The sequence below is a fragment of the Danio rerio genome, chromosome 5 (assembly GCF_052040795.2).
Source record: "Danio rerio strain M-AB ecotype USA chromosome 5, GRCz13ab, whole genome shotgun sequence".
Lineage (NCBI taxonomy): Eukaryota > Metazoa > Chordata > Actinopteri > Cypriniformes > Danionidae > Danio > Danio rerio.
Genome location: NC_141025.1, coordinates 26116856 through 26135463, shown reverse-complemented (window position 1 = coordinate 26135463; position 18608 = coordinate 26116856). Strand labels below are relative to the sequence as shown.

Below are 18608 nucleotides of genomic sequence, written 5' to 3'. Positions count from 1 at the left end.
AGACATTAAAAAAGTCTTTACTTTCCATTTTAAATCAATTTCCTTCCTTGTAAATAAAATGGATAGTTTAAAAAATGACTATAAAGTTAAAATATGCATTTTAAAAAATGTAGTCCATGTAAACACACTTGTTTGCGAGCCCAAACATTTAATCTTAGGACTAAATAAGTCACATACTAAAAAATTACATCCTGAATGCTTTTCACTGTTTACTCTTTAAACTGAAATGCCTAAGCTCAAAGCCGCTTAACAAGGATCCCTTATAATAAGTGGACCTGGCAACACTTCAAGAGCAGGCTCTGTGAAGCAGCCCTTCAAACATAACATAAAACAAGGCACTTCTCCTAAAGTACGCCAACCATAACAAGTCTTTGATGGCTATTTTATTGCTTTGGTCAGAAACAGAGGATAATAAATGTGCAAGATGCCAGAGCCATGTTTTCATAGTTTAAGAAATTCGAAATATTTTACTAGTTATAATTTTTCTGGTTCTAATATTTTTAGACTAGTAGGGGTCAACTTTTTTTTTCATTAGTATGTATAATACATATGCACATTCCTTAGTGAACCAAATTCCTATATTTAATTCAATTACTTGTCACTGGTTAATTACAATTATAGTTTTAAAAAGATAATTTTATAAAGTTTTCAGTGTTTTGATACATAATAAGTCTATCTTTACATTAATATTAGGCTTTATATATAGACACAAACACCAGTTTTCCAAGAAAAGTGTCTATCGGTAAGCCACATTAGATCACCCAGTGTTCAGATTTGCGACTGAATGCTTTCCTGTATAGCCTTCTGGGCATGATCATGCATTCACACTGGAATGAGCCTTTATAGGGGTGCTTAAATGTATATTTAAGCTAACTGTTTTTTCTTATTTTATTTTAATTAAGTGCTAGTTCATGCAAAAATTGTAATGACTGTTGATTAGAAAATGGTATGAAGGTTAAGGATTACTCACCCTCATATTGCTCCAATTGGGGGGGGGGGGGGGGGGGGGGGGGGACCAGACATGTACTTTTACAACAGATTTTGTGGTCAACAAACACACTGAAATCTCATTAAATACTTGCTTTACAGACATAAGAAATATATTCTCAAAGCTTAAAATCTGTACTCTTCATTGAACCAAGTGCAATTGAAAACAAAAGTTTTTTGGTTTTGTAACCTGTATGAAATGAATGCGAGGTACAGTCCGTCCTATCAAATGCACATCACATGGCAGCAACTGCACGAACATCCACAAACTAGTAAACAAAGAGTCAGAGGATGATACTCTGCAACACTGCCATAAATTGGGTTGGTGTTGTGATCTTGGCCCGTTCGTGTGCACATGCCGATTTTGTTTGATTCAGACGTTTAGAAACTATACTTATGAGACAGTTGTTGCTTAATTTAATGGCGATCCAAACATGTAATGTAATCGTAAGCTTGATAAACAACTTGGGAGAATTTGATGTTTCCCCATTCCGACAGAATGCCTGAGCGTCGTGTCAAAGATGGCCACCAAGTAAAATGACTTGCCTTAAAGGGGCTTTGGATGAAATATGAGAGCTCCCTCATCCTCCATAGGTGTAATTTATTTGAAATTTGTCTCAATGGTTTGGAATGAGATGAGGATGAGTAATTAAAAATATTATTTTAATTTTTAATTGAACTAACCAATTAATATGAATATTTAAGTTACAGACGAGTCCAAATTATTGTTTAGTTGCCCTTCATGGGAAACTACCCCTCAAACACCCCTTTAATTTTCACTCTGATCCCATTTTTAAATACAAATGACATTCCTGAAATATTAGTGTATACGAGGAGATCAATTTGGTGAGTAGATCATTAGATAGATTTGTGAACTTGACCGATTCATCAAGTGAGTCGTTTTTTTTTTTTTTTTTTTTTTACATTTATTGAACTGAATGTTTCTTTTGCCTTCTTACAGGTGCAGTTGTCCTTTAATACAGACACTCTGTGCTGAAACTGCTGTTAATCTCACAGACGGAGAGATGTTCTAATATAAGCCTCAAGTTCAGACCTGTGTCTGTGTGGTGAAAGACATGTGTACGTTTATTTGTGGTTGGAGAAGATCCGTCTCTCCGGCCCAGTGAGTGGGTCCTCATTCTTTCCGTCTGCACAGAACGGCTCTTCTGGACAACAGTCGAGGCCTGAACGCGATCAGGTCCTCCGTCCACAGCCTCCCCTCGTGCATTTCGGAGATGACGGTTTATGGAAACGTGTAAAAAAAAAAAAACTGTACTTCATATTCAAGCCTGCTGGATGGGAATTAAAGAGAATGTATTTCTTAGAAACAAAAAAAGTGGCTGTATGGTTTATTTTGGTATCGCTTTAAATTCGAATATGGTCGTATTATCTTTAAACCGATCGCGTCCGAGTTGTTTTAATTGTAGTGTTGATGTCATAACATAATCATCCCTCAAGGAATAGGACTTGTTCTTTTATGACTGTTTATCCTCACGTTGGGTTGTAACTATACATCTTTTTTTCTAGTCTGTTCATTTGGTACTGCATTGAGAGCATGCTATAAAAGACAAGCCTGTCGTGTTGTGGGTTGAAGAAATTTTACTATGCTTAAATGTTTCGAACAGACCCAATGTTCCTGTCGAAGAATGCGGATTAACCTGTGCACCTTTTTACATCGGACGTTCAATAGTGAATGACTGATGAATGATTCAAAGGCCTTCAGTGGTCTAACTGGAGCGTACCAGCCCTGCTATCCAGATGTTTATGGTCTTGTAATTGAATGTAAATGGCATAAATGTTTTGTGCTGACTATTGTGTCTCCTGAACCAGGGGTTTCTCATTTGTTTTGATGAATGAATTTTGAGGTGAATAGTAATTGAACTCTGTTGCATTAATAGTTAAGAGCTGCGTAATACCAGATGTCATCACCAGATGTCAGTAGAAATGTTCATAATAAGTGTCACGCTATCACTGTGAAGCCAAAGGTGAACTTTTGAGTCACTCCTAATACAGATAGACAGACATCAGGTCATGTTGTGTTTGAGAACCCTCGAATTGGTTTGTTTTAGGAGGTTTTGATTTTGTCGTTTGCACTGTAATGTAACATTTTGAATTTGATTTCGACCTGATTATATTGTGGATTTGAATGAAATGATGCTTCTCCTTTGTGTCGGTGATGGTTTGGTTTAATCGCTCAGTGACAGTCTAACCGTGCTTAATCTCTGAATCTTGCACAGTTGTTGACACTTAGTACTGTAATGGTGTCTTATTTTTCTGAAATTGCTGCGTAAGAGAGTTTAATCCATATTTTTGAGAGGAAAGCAAAGATTTGTGCATGACCAAAGGGAAAATGAACGTTTTTGATTGTTAAAACTGACCTACTGAACACTTATTTACATACAGTTATGATGGAAAGTCTGTCTTTGATTATGAAGGGCCGCTTCAGATTATATTTCCTGCTAACGGAGAACCTCAACAGCCTAACTAAAGATCAGTCCCAAGCTGCTTTTTGTTTTCGGAAATGAACATGTGCAGTGATTTAAGACACCAGCAAACATAAGTGTGGTTCTGTATCTGATAAAATAGCATTATGGTTAAAGGGGTGATTTGGTTTTATCTTTCTAGTATAAGTGCTTTGGAATGTAACTTGGGTACATGTGAATATGATTCGATATTTATGAACGTTTATTTCCATCCAGTAATACCTGTGTTCAGGTGGATTCCCTTGTAACAAGACTGACTGGACCTTTTCAGCTCGTTTTCAATTACTTTTATTGTTTCCATTCTCTTGTGCTAACTGAGGTGAACTGATGTTTTTATTATTAACAGGGAGAAAAAGAGAATAATTAAATGAATAAATTGGTAAATATATATTTTGTCACTCTTTTTTTCCGGAGTACATGTTGAGTTTTGTTTTTAAAATAAGAGAGCAGTTATTTAAAATATATATATGTTTATTAGCAACATAGTTTAAAAATACATTAAAAATCATTCTGCAGTTGCATTTAATAAAAGCTTAAATAGATGCACGATGATTAAAAACGGCTGTTTTCATGCTTTGCAAGTTGAAAATAAAAAAAAATTGGGTTTGATAAAAACTAATAATTGATACTTATTAAAATCTGGACGCTACATTGACATCATTCATCATCAAACGCCACACCTGTTGCAGGTTTCTTCCTGTAATACAGACAGATACAAATGTCAGCAAGCACAACAAAAGTAAAATAATATTCACATGTTTTTGGTTACTTTTATCTACAGTCGATTAAAATGTTCACCTTTTTGTTCCTGGGTTGATGAGAGAATCTCCAGGAAGACGTTTTTTAACTGCTACTACTGGACCCTTATGCTGCTTTTTAGGTTCAAATTCTAAAATGGAAAGATGTCAGAGGTAAAGTCTTGTTCGGGACAAGGCTTTGTCCAAAACATTATTTTGAGGGTCATCTTATCTAAACTGATTGAAACAGCAAATTATTTTATAAATAAATGTGTCATATTTATTTTGAAGATGCACTCCTTTATAAAATCATTGCAATCAATCTAAAATGATCACTTCTTTTCCAAATACTTTTCATCTGGTGAAAGGTATGCTCAATATGTAATGGGGTATATGCACTGCTAGTGTTTTTCAGCCAACGATAAGTTTCCGGTAAAAGTTTAATGTGACTATTTTTAATTTCATGCTGTATTTTTACAGCATCGATGTTGTAATGTAATTACAATACATTTAGTTAAATAGACTTGAGCATTCATTTAGTTGTTCAAGCGTAAAACAAGATGAAAGATGGTGTAACCACTAGTGCCATCAGGATCAGCAGCCTCGCAGAAACTCCATTATAAATACCGGGGTAAAATAAACTGTCATATTTTAAAGACATGGCAGGGGGAAAATGAAATTTAATGCAGTACTTCTTGTCCGGTTTGAGACCCACTTTATGTCATATATCTATACTGTGAACTTAATCCATTTGAGTAAACGAAGCAATTTGAGCCCAGTAAAACTCAATAAATGAAGAGAACTCAAACCAACTGAGAACTGTAAAACCCAATAAGGTAAGACAACTCAAACTGTTTGAGGAAACCGATTGCTCGAACCATTTGAGTTAAAATACCAGTCTATATGAGTACTGTGTACTTTACTCCATTTAAGTTAAAGCAAAGAGGTATTTAATTAACTTATTACCTTCAACACTGAGTTCAAAACTCTTTTCAAATGAGTAGAATTAACTTTTTAGTCAATTTTGAGTTAACAACACTCCCTTCACAGATTTTTTAAGAAATCAGACCTTAAACACAGCAATTTTATAATGGAAAGACAGTTTACTGGAATTGCTGAGGCTGGCTGATTAAAATAAACAGTCCGTGTGCATATAGCCCATTGCAGAAAAAAAAAATCAAATATCACTTTGTCAGTTTTTTTTTTTTTCCAGTATTATGCAGCCTTTTAACCTCAGATAAAAAATAAATAAAAAGTTAAACTACAAGTGAGAAACATTATTTTCCTGAGGGTTAAATACTGTTTTTATAAGTACAGTGTGAGCTAGAAATTTAATAACAGCTTTTGATTTGTCAACAGGTGTCATAACTTACCAGCACTCCTCTTCTGATAACCTTTGCCTGGACTAAATGAAGAGGAAGCACCTAAACAATAATAAAAACAGCAAACATTTAATTCGGCTTGGTTTTCATTTCAGTACGAGTCATTATAGTAATAGAGAGCTCGCCTTGACTATCTAGTTGTTGCAAGCTATCTGCCATTTTAAAGAGCAGGTCCTTGACTTCCATCCTTCCCTCAGAGTCTGTGAGTTTTGCTAGAGACAGGCTGAGATCTGTGGCTTCAGCTCCTAAATGCAGCACAGCACTGTCCTCCAGCAGCTTCACAAACGCTCTGCCAGTCTTGCATGCACATCTGACCAAAGACACAAGAGGACTTTTCAGACCACCAAAGAAGTCACATAACTAATTTATAAGTTACTTGAGAAAACCTCACTTGATTTTGAAGGTGTAATCCTCTGTGGACTTTAATGAAAATTTCTTAAACTGTGGAAAAATAAGCAATTCAGTTTAACTCATCTTTATTTCTAGAGCGCTTTTACAATGTAGATTGTGTCAAAGCAGCTTATTGTAGAAGTTTGAGTGAATTAAAATGTATTATTGTAGTAAGAGATGAATGTCTGTCATGTAGAAAGATTCAATCAATAAACCCTTACAAGCTGAGAGAGAATCTCCTCTGAAAGATGTGTTTTCCAAACATCTTCACCATTGGTAAATCTATGGGGGAAAGGACATGATGAGTTATGCAGTTATACACATCTTAAAATGAACTATTAGGGTTGTTATTGTTAATTATAACTATTTAAACAATATTTTGGTCATAGAAATAAAGCTGGAATAAAATGCCAAGCTGAATAGAGCAATGTCAACAGCTCAAAAAAATGTGTTTTGGTGTTTCGTGACCCTTTAAGACTACTAAACCTGAAATTAAAACATTAAAATTCTAAAACAGCACTGGTGTGACTAAAATAAATTGACAGTAATTATATATTTAAAAAATAAATAAATAAAACGTGTTTATAATAAGTAAACTTTAAGATAGGGAATAATAACATCACTATTAGCATGTCTACTCACCCAATGTTTATGACTCCTGCTGGTAGCTTTTGCGTAAAAAACACATACTTTGACTGATCATTTTTATCCAGCAATGTGCAAAGGACTGATTTAGACTCCGAGTTATTTTGTTCCATACTTCTTTACCATACAATCACACTAAAGCTGAACCATAGACTGTAAAATAGAGCGGCTTTCCAACCAGGAACTATTCGTAAACAAAACAGTCACGATTTAAACGCTCAGCCAATCAGATTTCAGCCACCCGGAAGTTAAAGCGCGTTCACGTCATGTTTACCTCGTAAAACGATAAAAGTCGAAGTTACACGAACACGGTAATGCTCTTGAAATTGTCATTTGATGTTAAGTTATAAAATGTCAAAAAAAACTTAATACATAAAATTATATGAGCTTAAAATTGCAACAATATGACAGCTGACCCGGTGTGTTGAAAGTAACGGTTATCATAGCCTGACGGACAGACAGTGCGCTTCCTCTTATTTGTTGGTCCGTTAACACGTTTATTCTTTCTAAGTAAGTTAGCTTTATGTTGTGCCAAGCGGTTTAAATGGGTTGGCAGTCTCGAACCCGAACCCTGCAGGTGTTTGACACGGAGTTAACTGCGGATACGGTCGAGTGGTGCCCCATACCACAGTGGGCTCATGTTCTGGCATGTGGGACTTACCAACAACTTCTGGAAGGAGATGATAAGGTAATGCTAGATTACAGGAATAAAGTCTCTTGTCTTTATTTTATAATTTAAGTTAGTAATAACCAGTCACTTCTGGATTGAAATTGTGTTTTGTGTTAAACAGCAGAGGACAGAAGGTTCCGCTGCCCCGAGCAGAATCGGTCGGCTTTATCTGTTTGACTGTAATCCTCAGTCGTCGTTCATTCCTCCATTGACGGAGAGTCAGAGAATAGACACAGCAGCTATACTCGATCTCAAGTGGTGAGTCTATTAATAGGGTAAAGATGTTAAGAAGTAATTATCACGATCACAATAAGAATTATATTTCATATATAACAGTAATATTCAGTGTATGTATTTATGAAAATTATGTTTAAATATGCAAATAATGCATTATTTTATTAAATATGCAACGATTTGTTTGTATTTATAGCATTAAATTCTTAAGTCAGGTTTTTTTCTGAGGGAATAATATCTATCTATCTATCTATCTATCTATCTATCTATCTATCTATCTATCTATCTATCTATCTATCTATCTATCAGCCAATAAAATGTTGTGTACAATGTATGAGCCGATTCTTCTGTAAAAACCCTTATAGATAAGTGTAACTAACTTTTGGTGTGTGTATGTGCACAAGCGGAGATTTGTGACTCAGTGCATGAGAAAAAAAAGAGAAAACCGCCTTTAAAAATGTATTGTAATTTCATACATGAATTAACATCGTGCAACAAAAGAAGCACATGAAAGCCTATTTTGAGTTTTTGCTTTACATTAGTCTGAAAATATATACAATAAAATAAATTTCTAAATTGACAGGTGCATGAATAAATTGCCTTCAGCTGTCTCTTTGCATACTCAAATATACACTCTAGGTATGTTGTTTTAAATTTAACATATTTAACTTTTTCGGTTATGTTTGTTGTTTACTGTTTATGATGGGAGGAATCCATTTATTTTCCGCATGTATTTTCTAGTCACGGCTGATGGTCCATAATGATGTGGATGCTGAGTTCACATGGAAATTTCCAGGCCAACAAACATTTTTTTTTTTTTTGTATTTAATTTTTTTAGGTGCCATGTACCAATATCTGAGCGCCCATTATTGGGAATGGCCACTGCGAGTGGAGAAATCCAGCTTTACAAGCTTATCGAAGCTCAGGTGACTAATTACACTCATGCACAATCAGGACTGTTCTAAATATACTGTAATTAACAGGTCATCTCTACAACATAGACTATTATGTCTTGCTATAGTAATAAAGAAAATTATTAAAGAAGTTCATTTTTTAAATAAATATCTAAGCATCACATTTAAATGTTAAGCATCAGTAGACAGTTCATATTTTGTATTTTTTTTTAATACACAATCTGCATAAACGTGATATTTTTATCTGTGGAAAAACAATAGTTATTGTTAGGGAAAATTTTAAATGAAATTTTTACTTGCAATTGTTACAGTTAATTTGAAATGTATAAATAATATTATTTTAATTATGGAAGATATTTCTTAAGCTTATTAAAATCAATATTAATACAAGAGGGGTAGAGGGAGAGAGAGAGACTTTTAACAATCTCTTTATTTACAACCATTCCTTTAACACATTAATGCAAAGTCAAAAGTAAAAAGGGAGTGAAATAATGCACACAAATATACATCCTAGAGCCAGTTAACCCACAATCATTTACCAATCAAACAAGGATTCCCAAACAACTTTCATGACCAATTTCACAGACACATTAATTAATACACTATTTAGATTTAAAAGTGTGCAAATTATCAATCAATGTATAATACACATATTCTATTTTAATACAGGGTTTATAAGATCTCTAAACACCAAAATAGCGTCAGTCAACCCCAGACCAATCAGTTTTCTTTTTTATGACAACAAAATAGCCGTTTCTGCTTGTCCAAACATGGACTTGCATCTTGTTCCTGGGTAAAAAAAAACTGGGTGTAAAAACTTTCCCTTGTGAAAGAGAGAGAAAGGGCTTTAAAACAACAAAAGCATGTTGGCCTCAGCAAGAAAGTCGCTGGTTCCAGCACCGTCTGGGTCAGTTGGCATTTCTGTTTGGAGTTTGCATGTTCTCCCTGTGTTTGCCTGGGTATTCTTCAAAGACATGCGCTATAGGTGCATTGGGTAAGCTAAAATTGTCCATAGTGCATGAGTGTGTATGGGTGTTTCCCAGTGATGGGTTGCAGCTGAAAGGGCATCTGCTGCGTTAAACATATGCTGGTGGTTCATTCCGCTGTGGCGACCCCTGATGGATAAAGGAACTGAGGCGAAAAGAAAATTAATGAATGAACCTTTAAAACAAGAACTTTCAATGCTATTTATATATATCATATTTATTTCACATATAATATCATATTTTATTCAGCTTTTATGACTTGACACAACCCTTGCATACTGATTTAATTTTAATTAATTAATTTTAAGTTTAATTACATCTGTTTGTCTCATTTGTAGATTGTGTTGCATAAAAATGAACGCTAAATTATTATTTTTGTATACAGTATATAGAATTTAAGGTAATCCTTTAGTCCCCTTAGAAGCTGCTTAGTGTTTCTACTGTGTGTAAGATGTTTTATTGTGGTGTTTGTTCTTCAATATGTGTGTGTGTCTCCAGTAGCAGGGCTCCAGTGGTCTGGAGTGTGAGCTGAGCACAGATTTGGGTCCTGACAGACTGGCCTTGTCTTTAGACTGGTCCACAGGGCGAGGCGAGAGGTATGATGAGTCTGTCACTGATCATTTTTCTTTGCACTGACTCTGTATGTGATGTTCAGTGTTGTGGTTTTCCAGCAGTGATGTGCGTGTGGTGTCCAGTGACTCCACTGGCTCTCTCACACTGCTGTCTCTGGGGGAAGCAGATTTAACCGCTGTGTGTCAGTGGAAAGCTCACGAATATGAAGCCTGGATCTCAGCGTTTAGTTACTGGGATACTCAGACTGTGTATTCAGGTATGAGGGAAAAAAGGGAACTTTTTTTCTTTTTTCACTGTGGCTGTGTTGTATCATTATTATCAGTGTTGTTAATAAGTAAATCTCTTAAAAAAAAAAAAAGCATCGTTAAAAAGTTATATTATGTAAAAAATATATTATTTAAAATTTTTTCTACAAAAATCTAAGAACACTATTAAAAGCAAATAAAATTATAAGCTAAATTTAAAAAAGTATATATGTATATATATATATATATATATATATATATATATATATATATATATATATATATATATATATATATATATATATATATATATACATTTTATTTTTCATTTAGCTTATAATTTTATGTGCCTTTAATAGCAAAAGTTTTTTTTTTTTTTAGCAAAACTACAAATATATAAATAAAATAAAGTTTCTTCATAATATTCACCATAAAAGCATACAGGCAAGTTAAACCCTACAATAACACTTCATTGTTTTCTCTCTGTATGTATTTATTCTGATCATTACTTTCATTAATTGCTATTGTAGGTGGTGATGACAGCAAACTAAAGGGCTGGGATCTGAGAATGGGTTGCTCTTCCCCTACTTTCACCAGCAAAAGGTCAGACAGGAGTTAATATGATTTGTCATCCATCAACTTTACTTTTACCCTTTACCGAATCACTGTTTAAATGTTCTCTATGCCTGTTTAATGCTGTTTATGCACAATCGTTGTGAATAAATACTGCTTTCCTGTCACAGGCACACTATGGGGGTTTGCAGCATACACAGTAACCCTCATCGAGAGCACATACTGGCCACAGGAAGGTAAGAAGTCAAATTAGTGTAAAAGACAGTGGCAATCACTTCACATGGGTATATAGCAGGCCATTATAGACAGACAGACTGATTTTGTTTATTATTCCTGCATTGTTATATTTGCTCCAACAGCTAAAAACACATTTCACATTTTTACAAAAGATTTTTAAAAAAAGCAGAGAAAAAATTTAGTATGCCAGTCAGAAGGAAGATGTTGATTTTACTGTCATTCCTCAACATCTGATTTAAGGTGCTTTTACATCTGCAAAACTTCATAGGCAAAAAAATATATATTTACTCCGTTTATACAGAGAATGCTTTCAAATCAGCCAGCTTTCTGTTGGTCAACATGGCAAATTATGGTTTGAAAACACCCTTAATAAATGCATAATGTCCCTGTTTTGCAGCTATGATGAGAATGTGTTGCTGTGGGATGGGAGAAACATGAAGCAGCCCCTGAGTGAGACTGCTGTGGGTGGAGGAGTGTGGAGACTCAAGTGGCACCCCAGTCAAGAGCACCTGCTGCTTGCTGCATGCATGCATAATGACTTCCAGATTCTATACTGCCAGAAAGCTTTGGGTAAGAACTACTGCCACTGATCTTTCCATGTCAGTAAAAAATATCAGTAAGATTTTAAAATATCAGTAAAATTGACCATAAGGAGATTCATCATTGAAATAAGTTTTCAATTTCAGCATTCATTCATTTATTTTTTTTGCCTCAGTCCCTTTATTAGTCTGGGGTCGCCACAGCGAAATGAACCGCCAACTTATCCAGCATATGTTTTTTGCAGCGGATGTCCTCCAGCCGCAACCCATCACTGGGAAACAACCACACAAACTCATTCACAGACTTACACTATGGATAATTTAGCTTACCCAATTCACCTGTACCATGCACCTAAACCATGCATTCACCTAAAACATGCAAACTCCACACAGAAACGCCAACTGACCCAACAGAGGCTTGAACCAGCGACCTTCTTGCTGTGAGGCGAACATGTTACCCACTGCGCCACCGTGCTGCCGCAATTTAAGCATTTCAAATGAATTCTTTTTGTTATTTAAAGAACACTGGGGAAAAAATGGATCATACGTTCCACAATATTCAGGCACACAACACTGATGATGACATGAAGTGTTACATTGACATTAAAGCATCTTATCAGAATGATTTCTGATCATGTGACACTGAAGACTGGAGAAACAATTTACCTTTGCCATCATGTAAATAAATAACATATTAAAACAAAATGTAGCAATATTTGACACTAGTGATGTTTTCACAGTTTTTTTTTTTACTAATTAATTGAACCTCACACTATCAAGAGTATCAACATTATACACAACTGCAGCATCAAAAACAAGACTTTCTCCATCAGTCTCACTGGAAGTAGTAATGTAGCTTATCTGGCTTTTTGCCTACTGTTTTATAAGTATTATGAATTAGAACTTACTATATGACCAGCATACTATTTTATTTATTTATTTTTGCCAAATACTGTGTATGTTGTGTACGGAGTCCCATACATGAAATAAGCTGATAATCTGAATAAGTTGTGTTTGATTAAAGAGACATGGAAAATGTGCAGAGCTATTGGCCTCCAGAAATGTGGTTGAGAAACACTGATTTAGTTTATGAATAATGTTTTAGTTTAGGATTAAACCTTTCTTATCATCAGTATGTAGTAAATATACTGCAAGTTAAAATTTCGGTGATGAGGTCTAATAAATGTATGGAAAAAGTCTTAAAATAGGACTTAAAATGTAATGTATTTTATTATTGGATTCCTATATACCCTGTATTAGATTGTGGGCATGATTTATTCATTTGTTCCCTCATTTTAAGTTGTGCATAAGCTTTATTAAGTCGCTCCTTCAATTCACTGTCGTGCACAAAATTTACTTACTGTAAGTTCCCTTATTTGAAATAAATTGTTTGCTTGATTATAAAAATTCATGCCATTTATTCTAGATAAATCATAAAGACAAAATATTAATTAGTTGTACTCCATGTCCACTTGTTGGACTTCTTTTTATAGTATAGTTTAGCAATTACATTTCTGTTTTGTAAAGTAATTCGAGGACCAGGATTGAGAAATGCTGACATAGAAGAACATATACAGTATACTGAAAACAATGGAACCAAATTAGTAAATCATGTACGTGCTTTAGTTAAACAGAGGGATGCAATAAATAAATCACGCTCACATTTTATTATTTATTTTATTCAATGACATGTGTAAGGCTCTGTAATTATGCTGTTAGGCACATTTGGATGCAGGGATAAATTGGTACGAAATGTAGTGTGTTATATGGCCTCCTACAGTAGATTGAAATAGTGCTTGATTTTGAATTTAACTAATTTTTATAAGTTTAACTTCAACTTTTTCTACTTTATCTGTTTGTAGAAGGACAAGAGACACCATGTCCAGTTCTAGGGTCCTATATTCTTCACAACTCTTTAGCATATGGAGCAGACTGGTCCAGACTCCCTGTGAGCTCCTCTGCACCCCCCTCTCCTCAAGAACCTCCACAAACCAGCTCAGGGCTCGTCGAGTCCACAGGTCACCTCAGGATCCAGTATGAATCACCCACTGCCAGCTTCGACACATCTCTAGAGGATGACTCCGGTCGCTACATACCTGACCAGTGTCCTTCACCAGAAAAGAGCTCAGTTTCAGACCTGTTCACCAGCGATGCCCGGGACTCTGTGTCCTGTCTGATAGCCACCTGCTCCTTCTACGACCACATGATGCATGTGTGGCGGTGGGATTGGAGCCCAGAGGAAAAACACGAAAGCCTATAAAAATGAGCTTGTTTGGAGCTGCACATTCAGGTGACTGAAGCATTGCTTTGTATTTAATGTATGCAATATTGCTTTATTCCTGTCATTTGCTGACTATATATTCTTGGCCAGAATATTTACAGGCCATTTTTTTCTAGTGGTTATGGCTCCAATTTAATTGACACTGAGATCTAGATCTTTTATAACAAATAAACTATATCTATATTAAAGTACTGTGTACTCATTTATTTGAATTTATATAGAAATATGTTTCTCTAGGGCAGGGATTTTTTAGTTATTTAAAAGCCATTAAATGAATTAAAAGTTTTCATTCATTTTCTTTTTAGCTTAGTCTCTTTATTAATCTGAATTAAAAATTGTTAGGTGTTAATACCGTTTTCAACTATACTATGAAAATGTAGATTGTTTTAAATTTTCTTTTCCTAATCATTGTAGTATTTTTTTTATTTACTTATTTTGATCTACATTTTTGTATTTACTAATTTATAATGAGTTCCCATTTGTTACCACTATCAGATAATGCATTAGTAAACACAAACTAACAATGAATAATCTAAATCAGAATTTCTAAATTAGCTTTTTCTTTTTTTAAACCGTAATGAATAAAATTTTAGACTTACACAAGGCTAAACACTTGGGCTGTGGGATTTGGTTAAAATATCTAATTGCAAGTTTATTTTATTTATTTATTTTTGCGATTAATTTTGTAGGCAAGCTTCAGCTCAATATTCTGTATCATAGCTTCTTACTGCTAAAATGCAGTGAGTGTTAGTTTAAAAAAGGAACTGAAAAGAAATTAACTAACTCCAACTTTTATTCAAATTTGTTTATAAACATTCAGAAATTAAACACTAATTTTTCTCTAGAGCATACAGTAGTAGTTTATAGCGTTAGTTATCTCCTGGTGCTTTCGTGATGTTTTTTCATATGGTGTAACAGCTGCAAACAACTCCGAAATTGTACTTTGCTGTTGCTTGCTACTAGATTAAGTGTCACTGCCAATGGTTGACTTTTTAGCAAGACACTCCTCATGCTGTGGTGCATTTTTTAGGTGTTGGTTGTTGTATTTTTTCATGTTGTGGCAACAATTCTGCAACAGCTCTTACAAATTACCTGTTTTTGTTCGATGTCTGTGACTTTGAAACCAAGATATTCCCATTTTAGCGACATGTGGTTTTTCTATATGAATTAGTCTATTAATTATTTTGAAGAGGCAGACGGCATCATCCCACTTGTTAGTGTTTTCCTGTTTTATTTTGGGCTTTCTGCATAGTTCAGTCACGCAATTTTGATTGGGCAGAACAAAAGTGTGCTCACTCAATTGGATAGTATTACTGTCACACACAGTATTGTGAGGGTGGGGGAAATAGTACAATAGTTATGTATATTTCAATATTATATATATATATATATATATATATATATATATATATATATATATATATATATATATTCCATACCGCAGCCTCTTGCAATTTAGCTTATTGCAACGTTTTAAATTGCGATTCGATTTTGATTTATCGCACATGATCCCTACTAAACACTAAGGATTTTTTTCTACAAAAAAAATTAAAAACAAATATTATTAAAAGAAAGATAATTAAACAAAATGTTTATGTATATAAATAGGTTATAAATAAAAGTTAATAAATTAACTTTTGTTAATTTTTTGAGATGGAATAATAGTGATTCAGCCACACCACAGTGCATTAACTAATGTTAACTATTTTTTTCACTCTATTGAAGTTCCCATGAACAGAAAGCTGCGACCGTTATTTTTTTCATATTGTGACGCAGTTTCTAGAGAAACGGAATATTAAATGACACGAGTGGGCGAGGCTCGTTTTTCTACCATGGGCTGAACGGATGTAGTAAAGTAGGCATTTCAGTCAGAAAGATGGCGCAAAGGGTTTGGGGAGAGTTATTACAAACTAACAGACTCCTCCTCTTCACCATTTCTGTTTGTTGTCAAAACTGACAGTTGGAGCAGCGTGGTTAAATGTTAGCCACACCCATTACCTCAGACAGACGTAATCTGACAATTTAACTAAAAACAAACAGGAAGTGCATTTTCAGGTTTCAGTTCAAGATTAGAAGAGCAAACCATTTTTTGTCTTAATGACATGCACGGATAAATTGTTCACCACAAAACTAGCAATATGAGCCAACCAATTCAATATGGTTAGCTTTGATTTCTTGTGGACTTTAACATTTCTATAGATCCCAAAACAAACATTTTCCATTCCAGCATATTTTAATTATTTACTGACTGGGAGATTTACAAAATAATGTTTACTCTGTGATGTCTTCTGTTCTTTAAAACATCACACACTTATTTACAGTCCAAGACAAATCAAGTTCACTTAACGCGCAAAGTTCTTGGGGTGCAGTTTGAAGAGCTTCCCCTCTTGAGTTTTCTCCAGTCCGTATTTCTCCAGATTGTCCTCACTGAAAACTCCTTCCTCAATGTCCCTCTGGATCTGCGGGGCCACCACTTCATTGAAGAGCTTCTCTGGGGTCATGGGCTCCTCCGTCCCTGCTGGAGTTTTGTAGGACACATAGGCTTTTAGGTTAAATCCTTCCAGATTGGGTACCACAAACTCTGGGATCATGGCTCGAATAGGTATGAACTTTCTGCTGGAGGTGACTATCCCAGTGGGTCTTGCTCCACGGCTCTTGTAGAATGTCCTGGGTCCACGTTTACTAGTCCACTCCGCCATTCGGTCCGCTCCTCTCACAAACCCCCGCGCCAGCGCAGACAGCACCCCCATTTCAGAGTGATTTATCTGCACCACTGACCTGATTGGAGGAAACCATTATTTTATTAGTTACAAATTAAGTAATCTCATGATATTCCTTGTAAAACAATTAAATACAGTTGTTTACAATATAATTACATTACAGAAATATTTTAGTATTTAATAGTTGCTTTAATATTTAAAATTAGAAATGTTGGTATTACCTATTTTATTAATATTGTAATAAATTATTTAATATATTTTAATATAACTATTTTTAACTGTGTGTTGCACAAGTCATTGTTTCAGTAATGTTCAATAATCATTTTAACTAATTTAATAAAATAATTTCTGCAACTGTACTTCAAGCAATCTCACTTTTTAAAATATACTTGCAGAAATATTAAAATAGTTAGTATTGTTAGTAATAATAGTATTATTAGTTATTAATAGGCCCACACAGAAACTGCATGTGCTGATTTCCACAGATTGTTTTGCCCATCATTGATACCATGCATTTACTTATGTAAATGTGTGTAAATATATATTTATAGTTTTTTTTATTATCAAATTCACTAATAATATTGACTAATATAAAAGTGTTCATTTCATTTATTTACAATACAGTTTGTAAAGTAATGTTTTCTGTCTTTTAGTAGATAAATGATAGACTTGCTTTGTTTAACAAATAAGTTGATCTAGATGGATTTGCATTGTAAACATTAAATAAAAGTTAAAAAGCTTGTATTTTTTATTTCATATATTAAGTGTTTAGTTATGATACTCCCAAAATAATTCTGCATAAATCTGCAGTTTTTTTTTTTTACGAAATTCTCCACAGAACTGGCAAAAATGTCCGCAGATTCTGTCTGGCCCTGGCTATTAGTAATTATTAGTATCATTAGAAATATAAAACAATCACTAACAGAACAGTACGTTACTTATTAACATAACTTGTTACACGTTTTGACACTATTTCTGCATTTTACACTACATGATATTGTAATACAAGTAACAAGATTTTTGTTATTAGTATCTAAATAACTGCATTAATAGCACTAACGTTACTTTGCCACAAATTGTTGAAGTGAAAACCAATATTATGAACTAAGATTTATTGAGGTAAAGTTGGTTTTATATTCGCACATTCCTTCATTTTAACGGTCCCTATTAAAACAGCATTAATTAGCGCAATTAAATTGACTGTGAACGATGTTGTACTTTGATGGTCATTGGATGCTAATGATTTCCTTATTTAGAATCTGCTAAGAATACTTTTCCTAAATTAACGTATAGTATTGAGAAAGTCAGAATGTGTAAATATAAAAAGCAACTTTTAAGTTACCTCAATCTACGATTTTACAGTAATAACTGTAGATGCTAATGATCCATGTGCAGCTTTACTGTAACGGTAGTTAATGTAAACATTGTCGATCTTTAATAAAACCTGAGCTTATCAATACATTTTGTTTCTTGGAAACAAACAACAAAGAAAGTTAGCAAAAATGGTATTAATAACATGGTGTAACGTTAAAGGTCGTCTTGATGCATTCCATGCTTCAGAATGCTGGTTTGAAATGAAGAATGAAAGCTATTAACTTACAGAACTATAGCTTATCTTTTCAGACATACCGATAAAACCCTGAATATAATGCCACATATAACGTAGATAAACCTGATGAATTAATCAATTAAACGCATACTAACCTTGAATCGAGTGCTGTCGCTTATTCAAGCTCACTGTATTCCCACGTTGAGCGTAAAAAGGAAGCCAACAGTGATTGGTCAAATCAGCGTAGCACCAACCAATAGAGGAAACGAATACTGACACGCTGTTTTGCATTGACTATGTTGCCATGTCCGCTTGTTTTTAAGACGCTTTTGCCTTTTTTTACCTTGTACCCCTTGAGCTTTCCTCAACTAGTGGTAAATAGAAAATCAGATCCATAAACGAATTGAGAGATTCCTACCATTATGAATAATAAAGCAAAATACGTGAAATATACCTTCAAACA

The 18608-nt window shown here is 34.2% G+C and overlaps 4 protein-coding genes across 26 annotated transcripts in view; 2 read left to right on the top strand and 2 right to left on the bottom strand.

The window, feature by feature from the left end:
- abca2 (ATP binding cassette subfamily A member 2) overlaps positions 1 to 3858 on the top strand; it is a 148360-nt gene extending 144502 nt beyond the window's left edge. For all 4 annotated transcript variants that reach the window (XM_087253484.1, XM_087253481.1, XM_087253482.1 and 1 more), the window contains one exon: positions 1949 to 3858. In XM_087253484.1, coding sequence (XP_087109610.1) covers positions 1949 to 1984 — 36 coding nt within the window. In that variant the 3' untranslated portion in view covers positions 1985 to 3858. The remainder of the gene's footprint in view (positions 1 to 1948) is intronic.
- Positions 3859 to 4029: 171 nt separating this feature from the next.
- Positions 4030 to 6810, bottom strand: paxx (PAXX non-homologous end joining factor). Its single transcript, NM_001130597.1, has 7 exons — positions 6622 to 6810; positions 6201 to 6261; positions 5981 to 6030; positions 5715 to 5899; positions 5581 to 5631; positions 4269 to 4359; positions 4030 to 4167 (listed from the first exon to the last, which is right to left on the bottom strand). Exons 1-7 carry the CDS (start codon positions 6735 to 6737, stop codon positions 4128 to 4130), a joined length of 594 nt encoding a protein of 197 aa, NP_001124069.1. The 5' UTR covers positions 6738 to 6810; the 3' UTR covers positions 4030 to 4127.
- A 91-nt stretch (positions 6811 to 6901) lies between these two features.
- Positions 6902 to 14064, top strand: dph7 (diphthamide biosynthesis 7). 20 transcript variants are annotated; one of them, XM_087252387.1, is made up of 10 exons: positions 6902 to 7312; positions 7419 to 7552; positions 8112 to 8167; positions 8367 to 8454; positions 9930 to 10024; positions 10100 to 10257; positions 10777 to 10849; positions 10990 to 11055; positions 11454 to 11626; positions 13458 to 14064. In XM_087252387.1, the coding sequence occupies exons 4-10, from the start codon at positions 8404 to 8406 to the stop codon at positions 13853 to 13855; spliced, it is 1014 nt and encodes a 337-aa protein (XP_087108513.1). In that variant the 5' UTR covers positions 6902 to 7312; positions 7419 to 7552; positions 8112 to 8167; positions 8367 to 8403; the 3' UTR covers positions 13856 to 14064. The 20 variants fall into 20 exon arrangements, with proteins under 20 accessions (XP_087108513.1, XP_087108526.1, XP_087108525.1 ...); XM_087252400.1 differs by having other exon boundaries at positions 9927 to 10024; positions 10103 to 10257; XM_087252399.1 differs by having other exon boundaries at positions 9927 to 10024.
- A 2026-nt stretch (positions 14065 to 16090) lies between these two features.
- Positions 16091 to 18325, bottom strand: mrpl41 (mitochondrial ribosomal protein L41). Its single transcript, NM_001020767.1, is given in 2 exon segments — positions 16091 to 16654; positions 18301 to 18325. A coding segment is annotated over 1 exon segment (408 nt). The 5' UTR covers positions 16627 to 16654; positions 18301 to 18325; the 3' UTR covers positions 16091 to 16218.
- Positions 18326 to 18608: the final 283 nt, after the last annotated feature.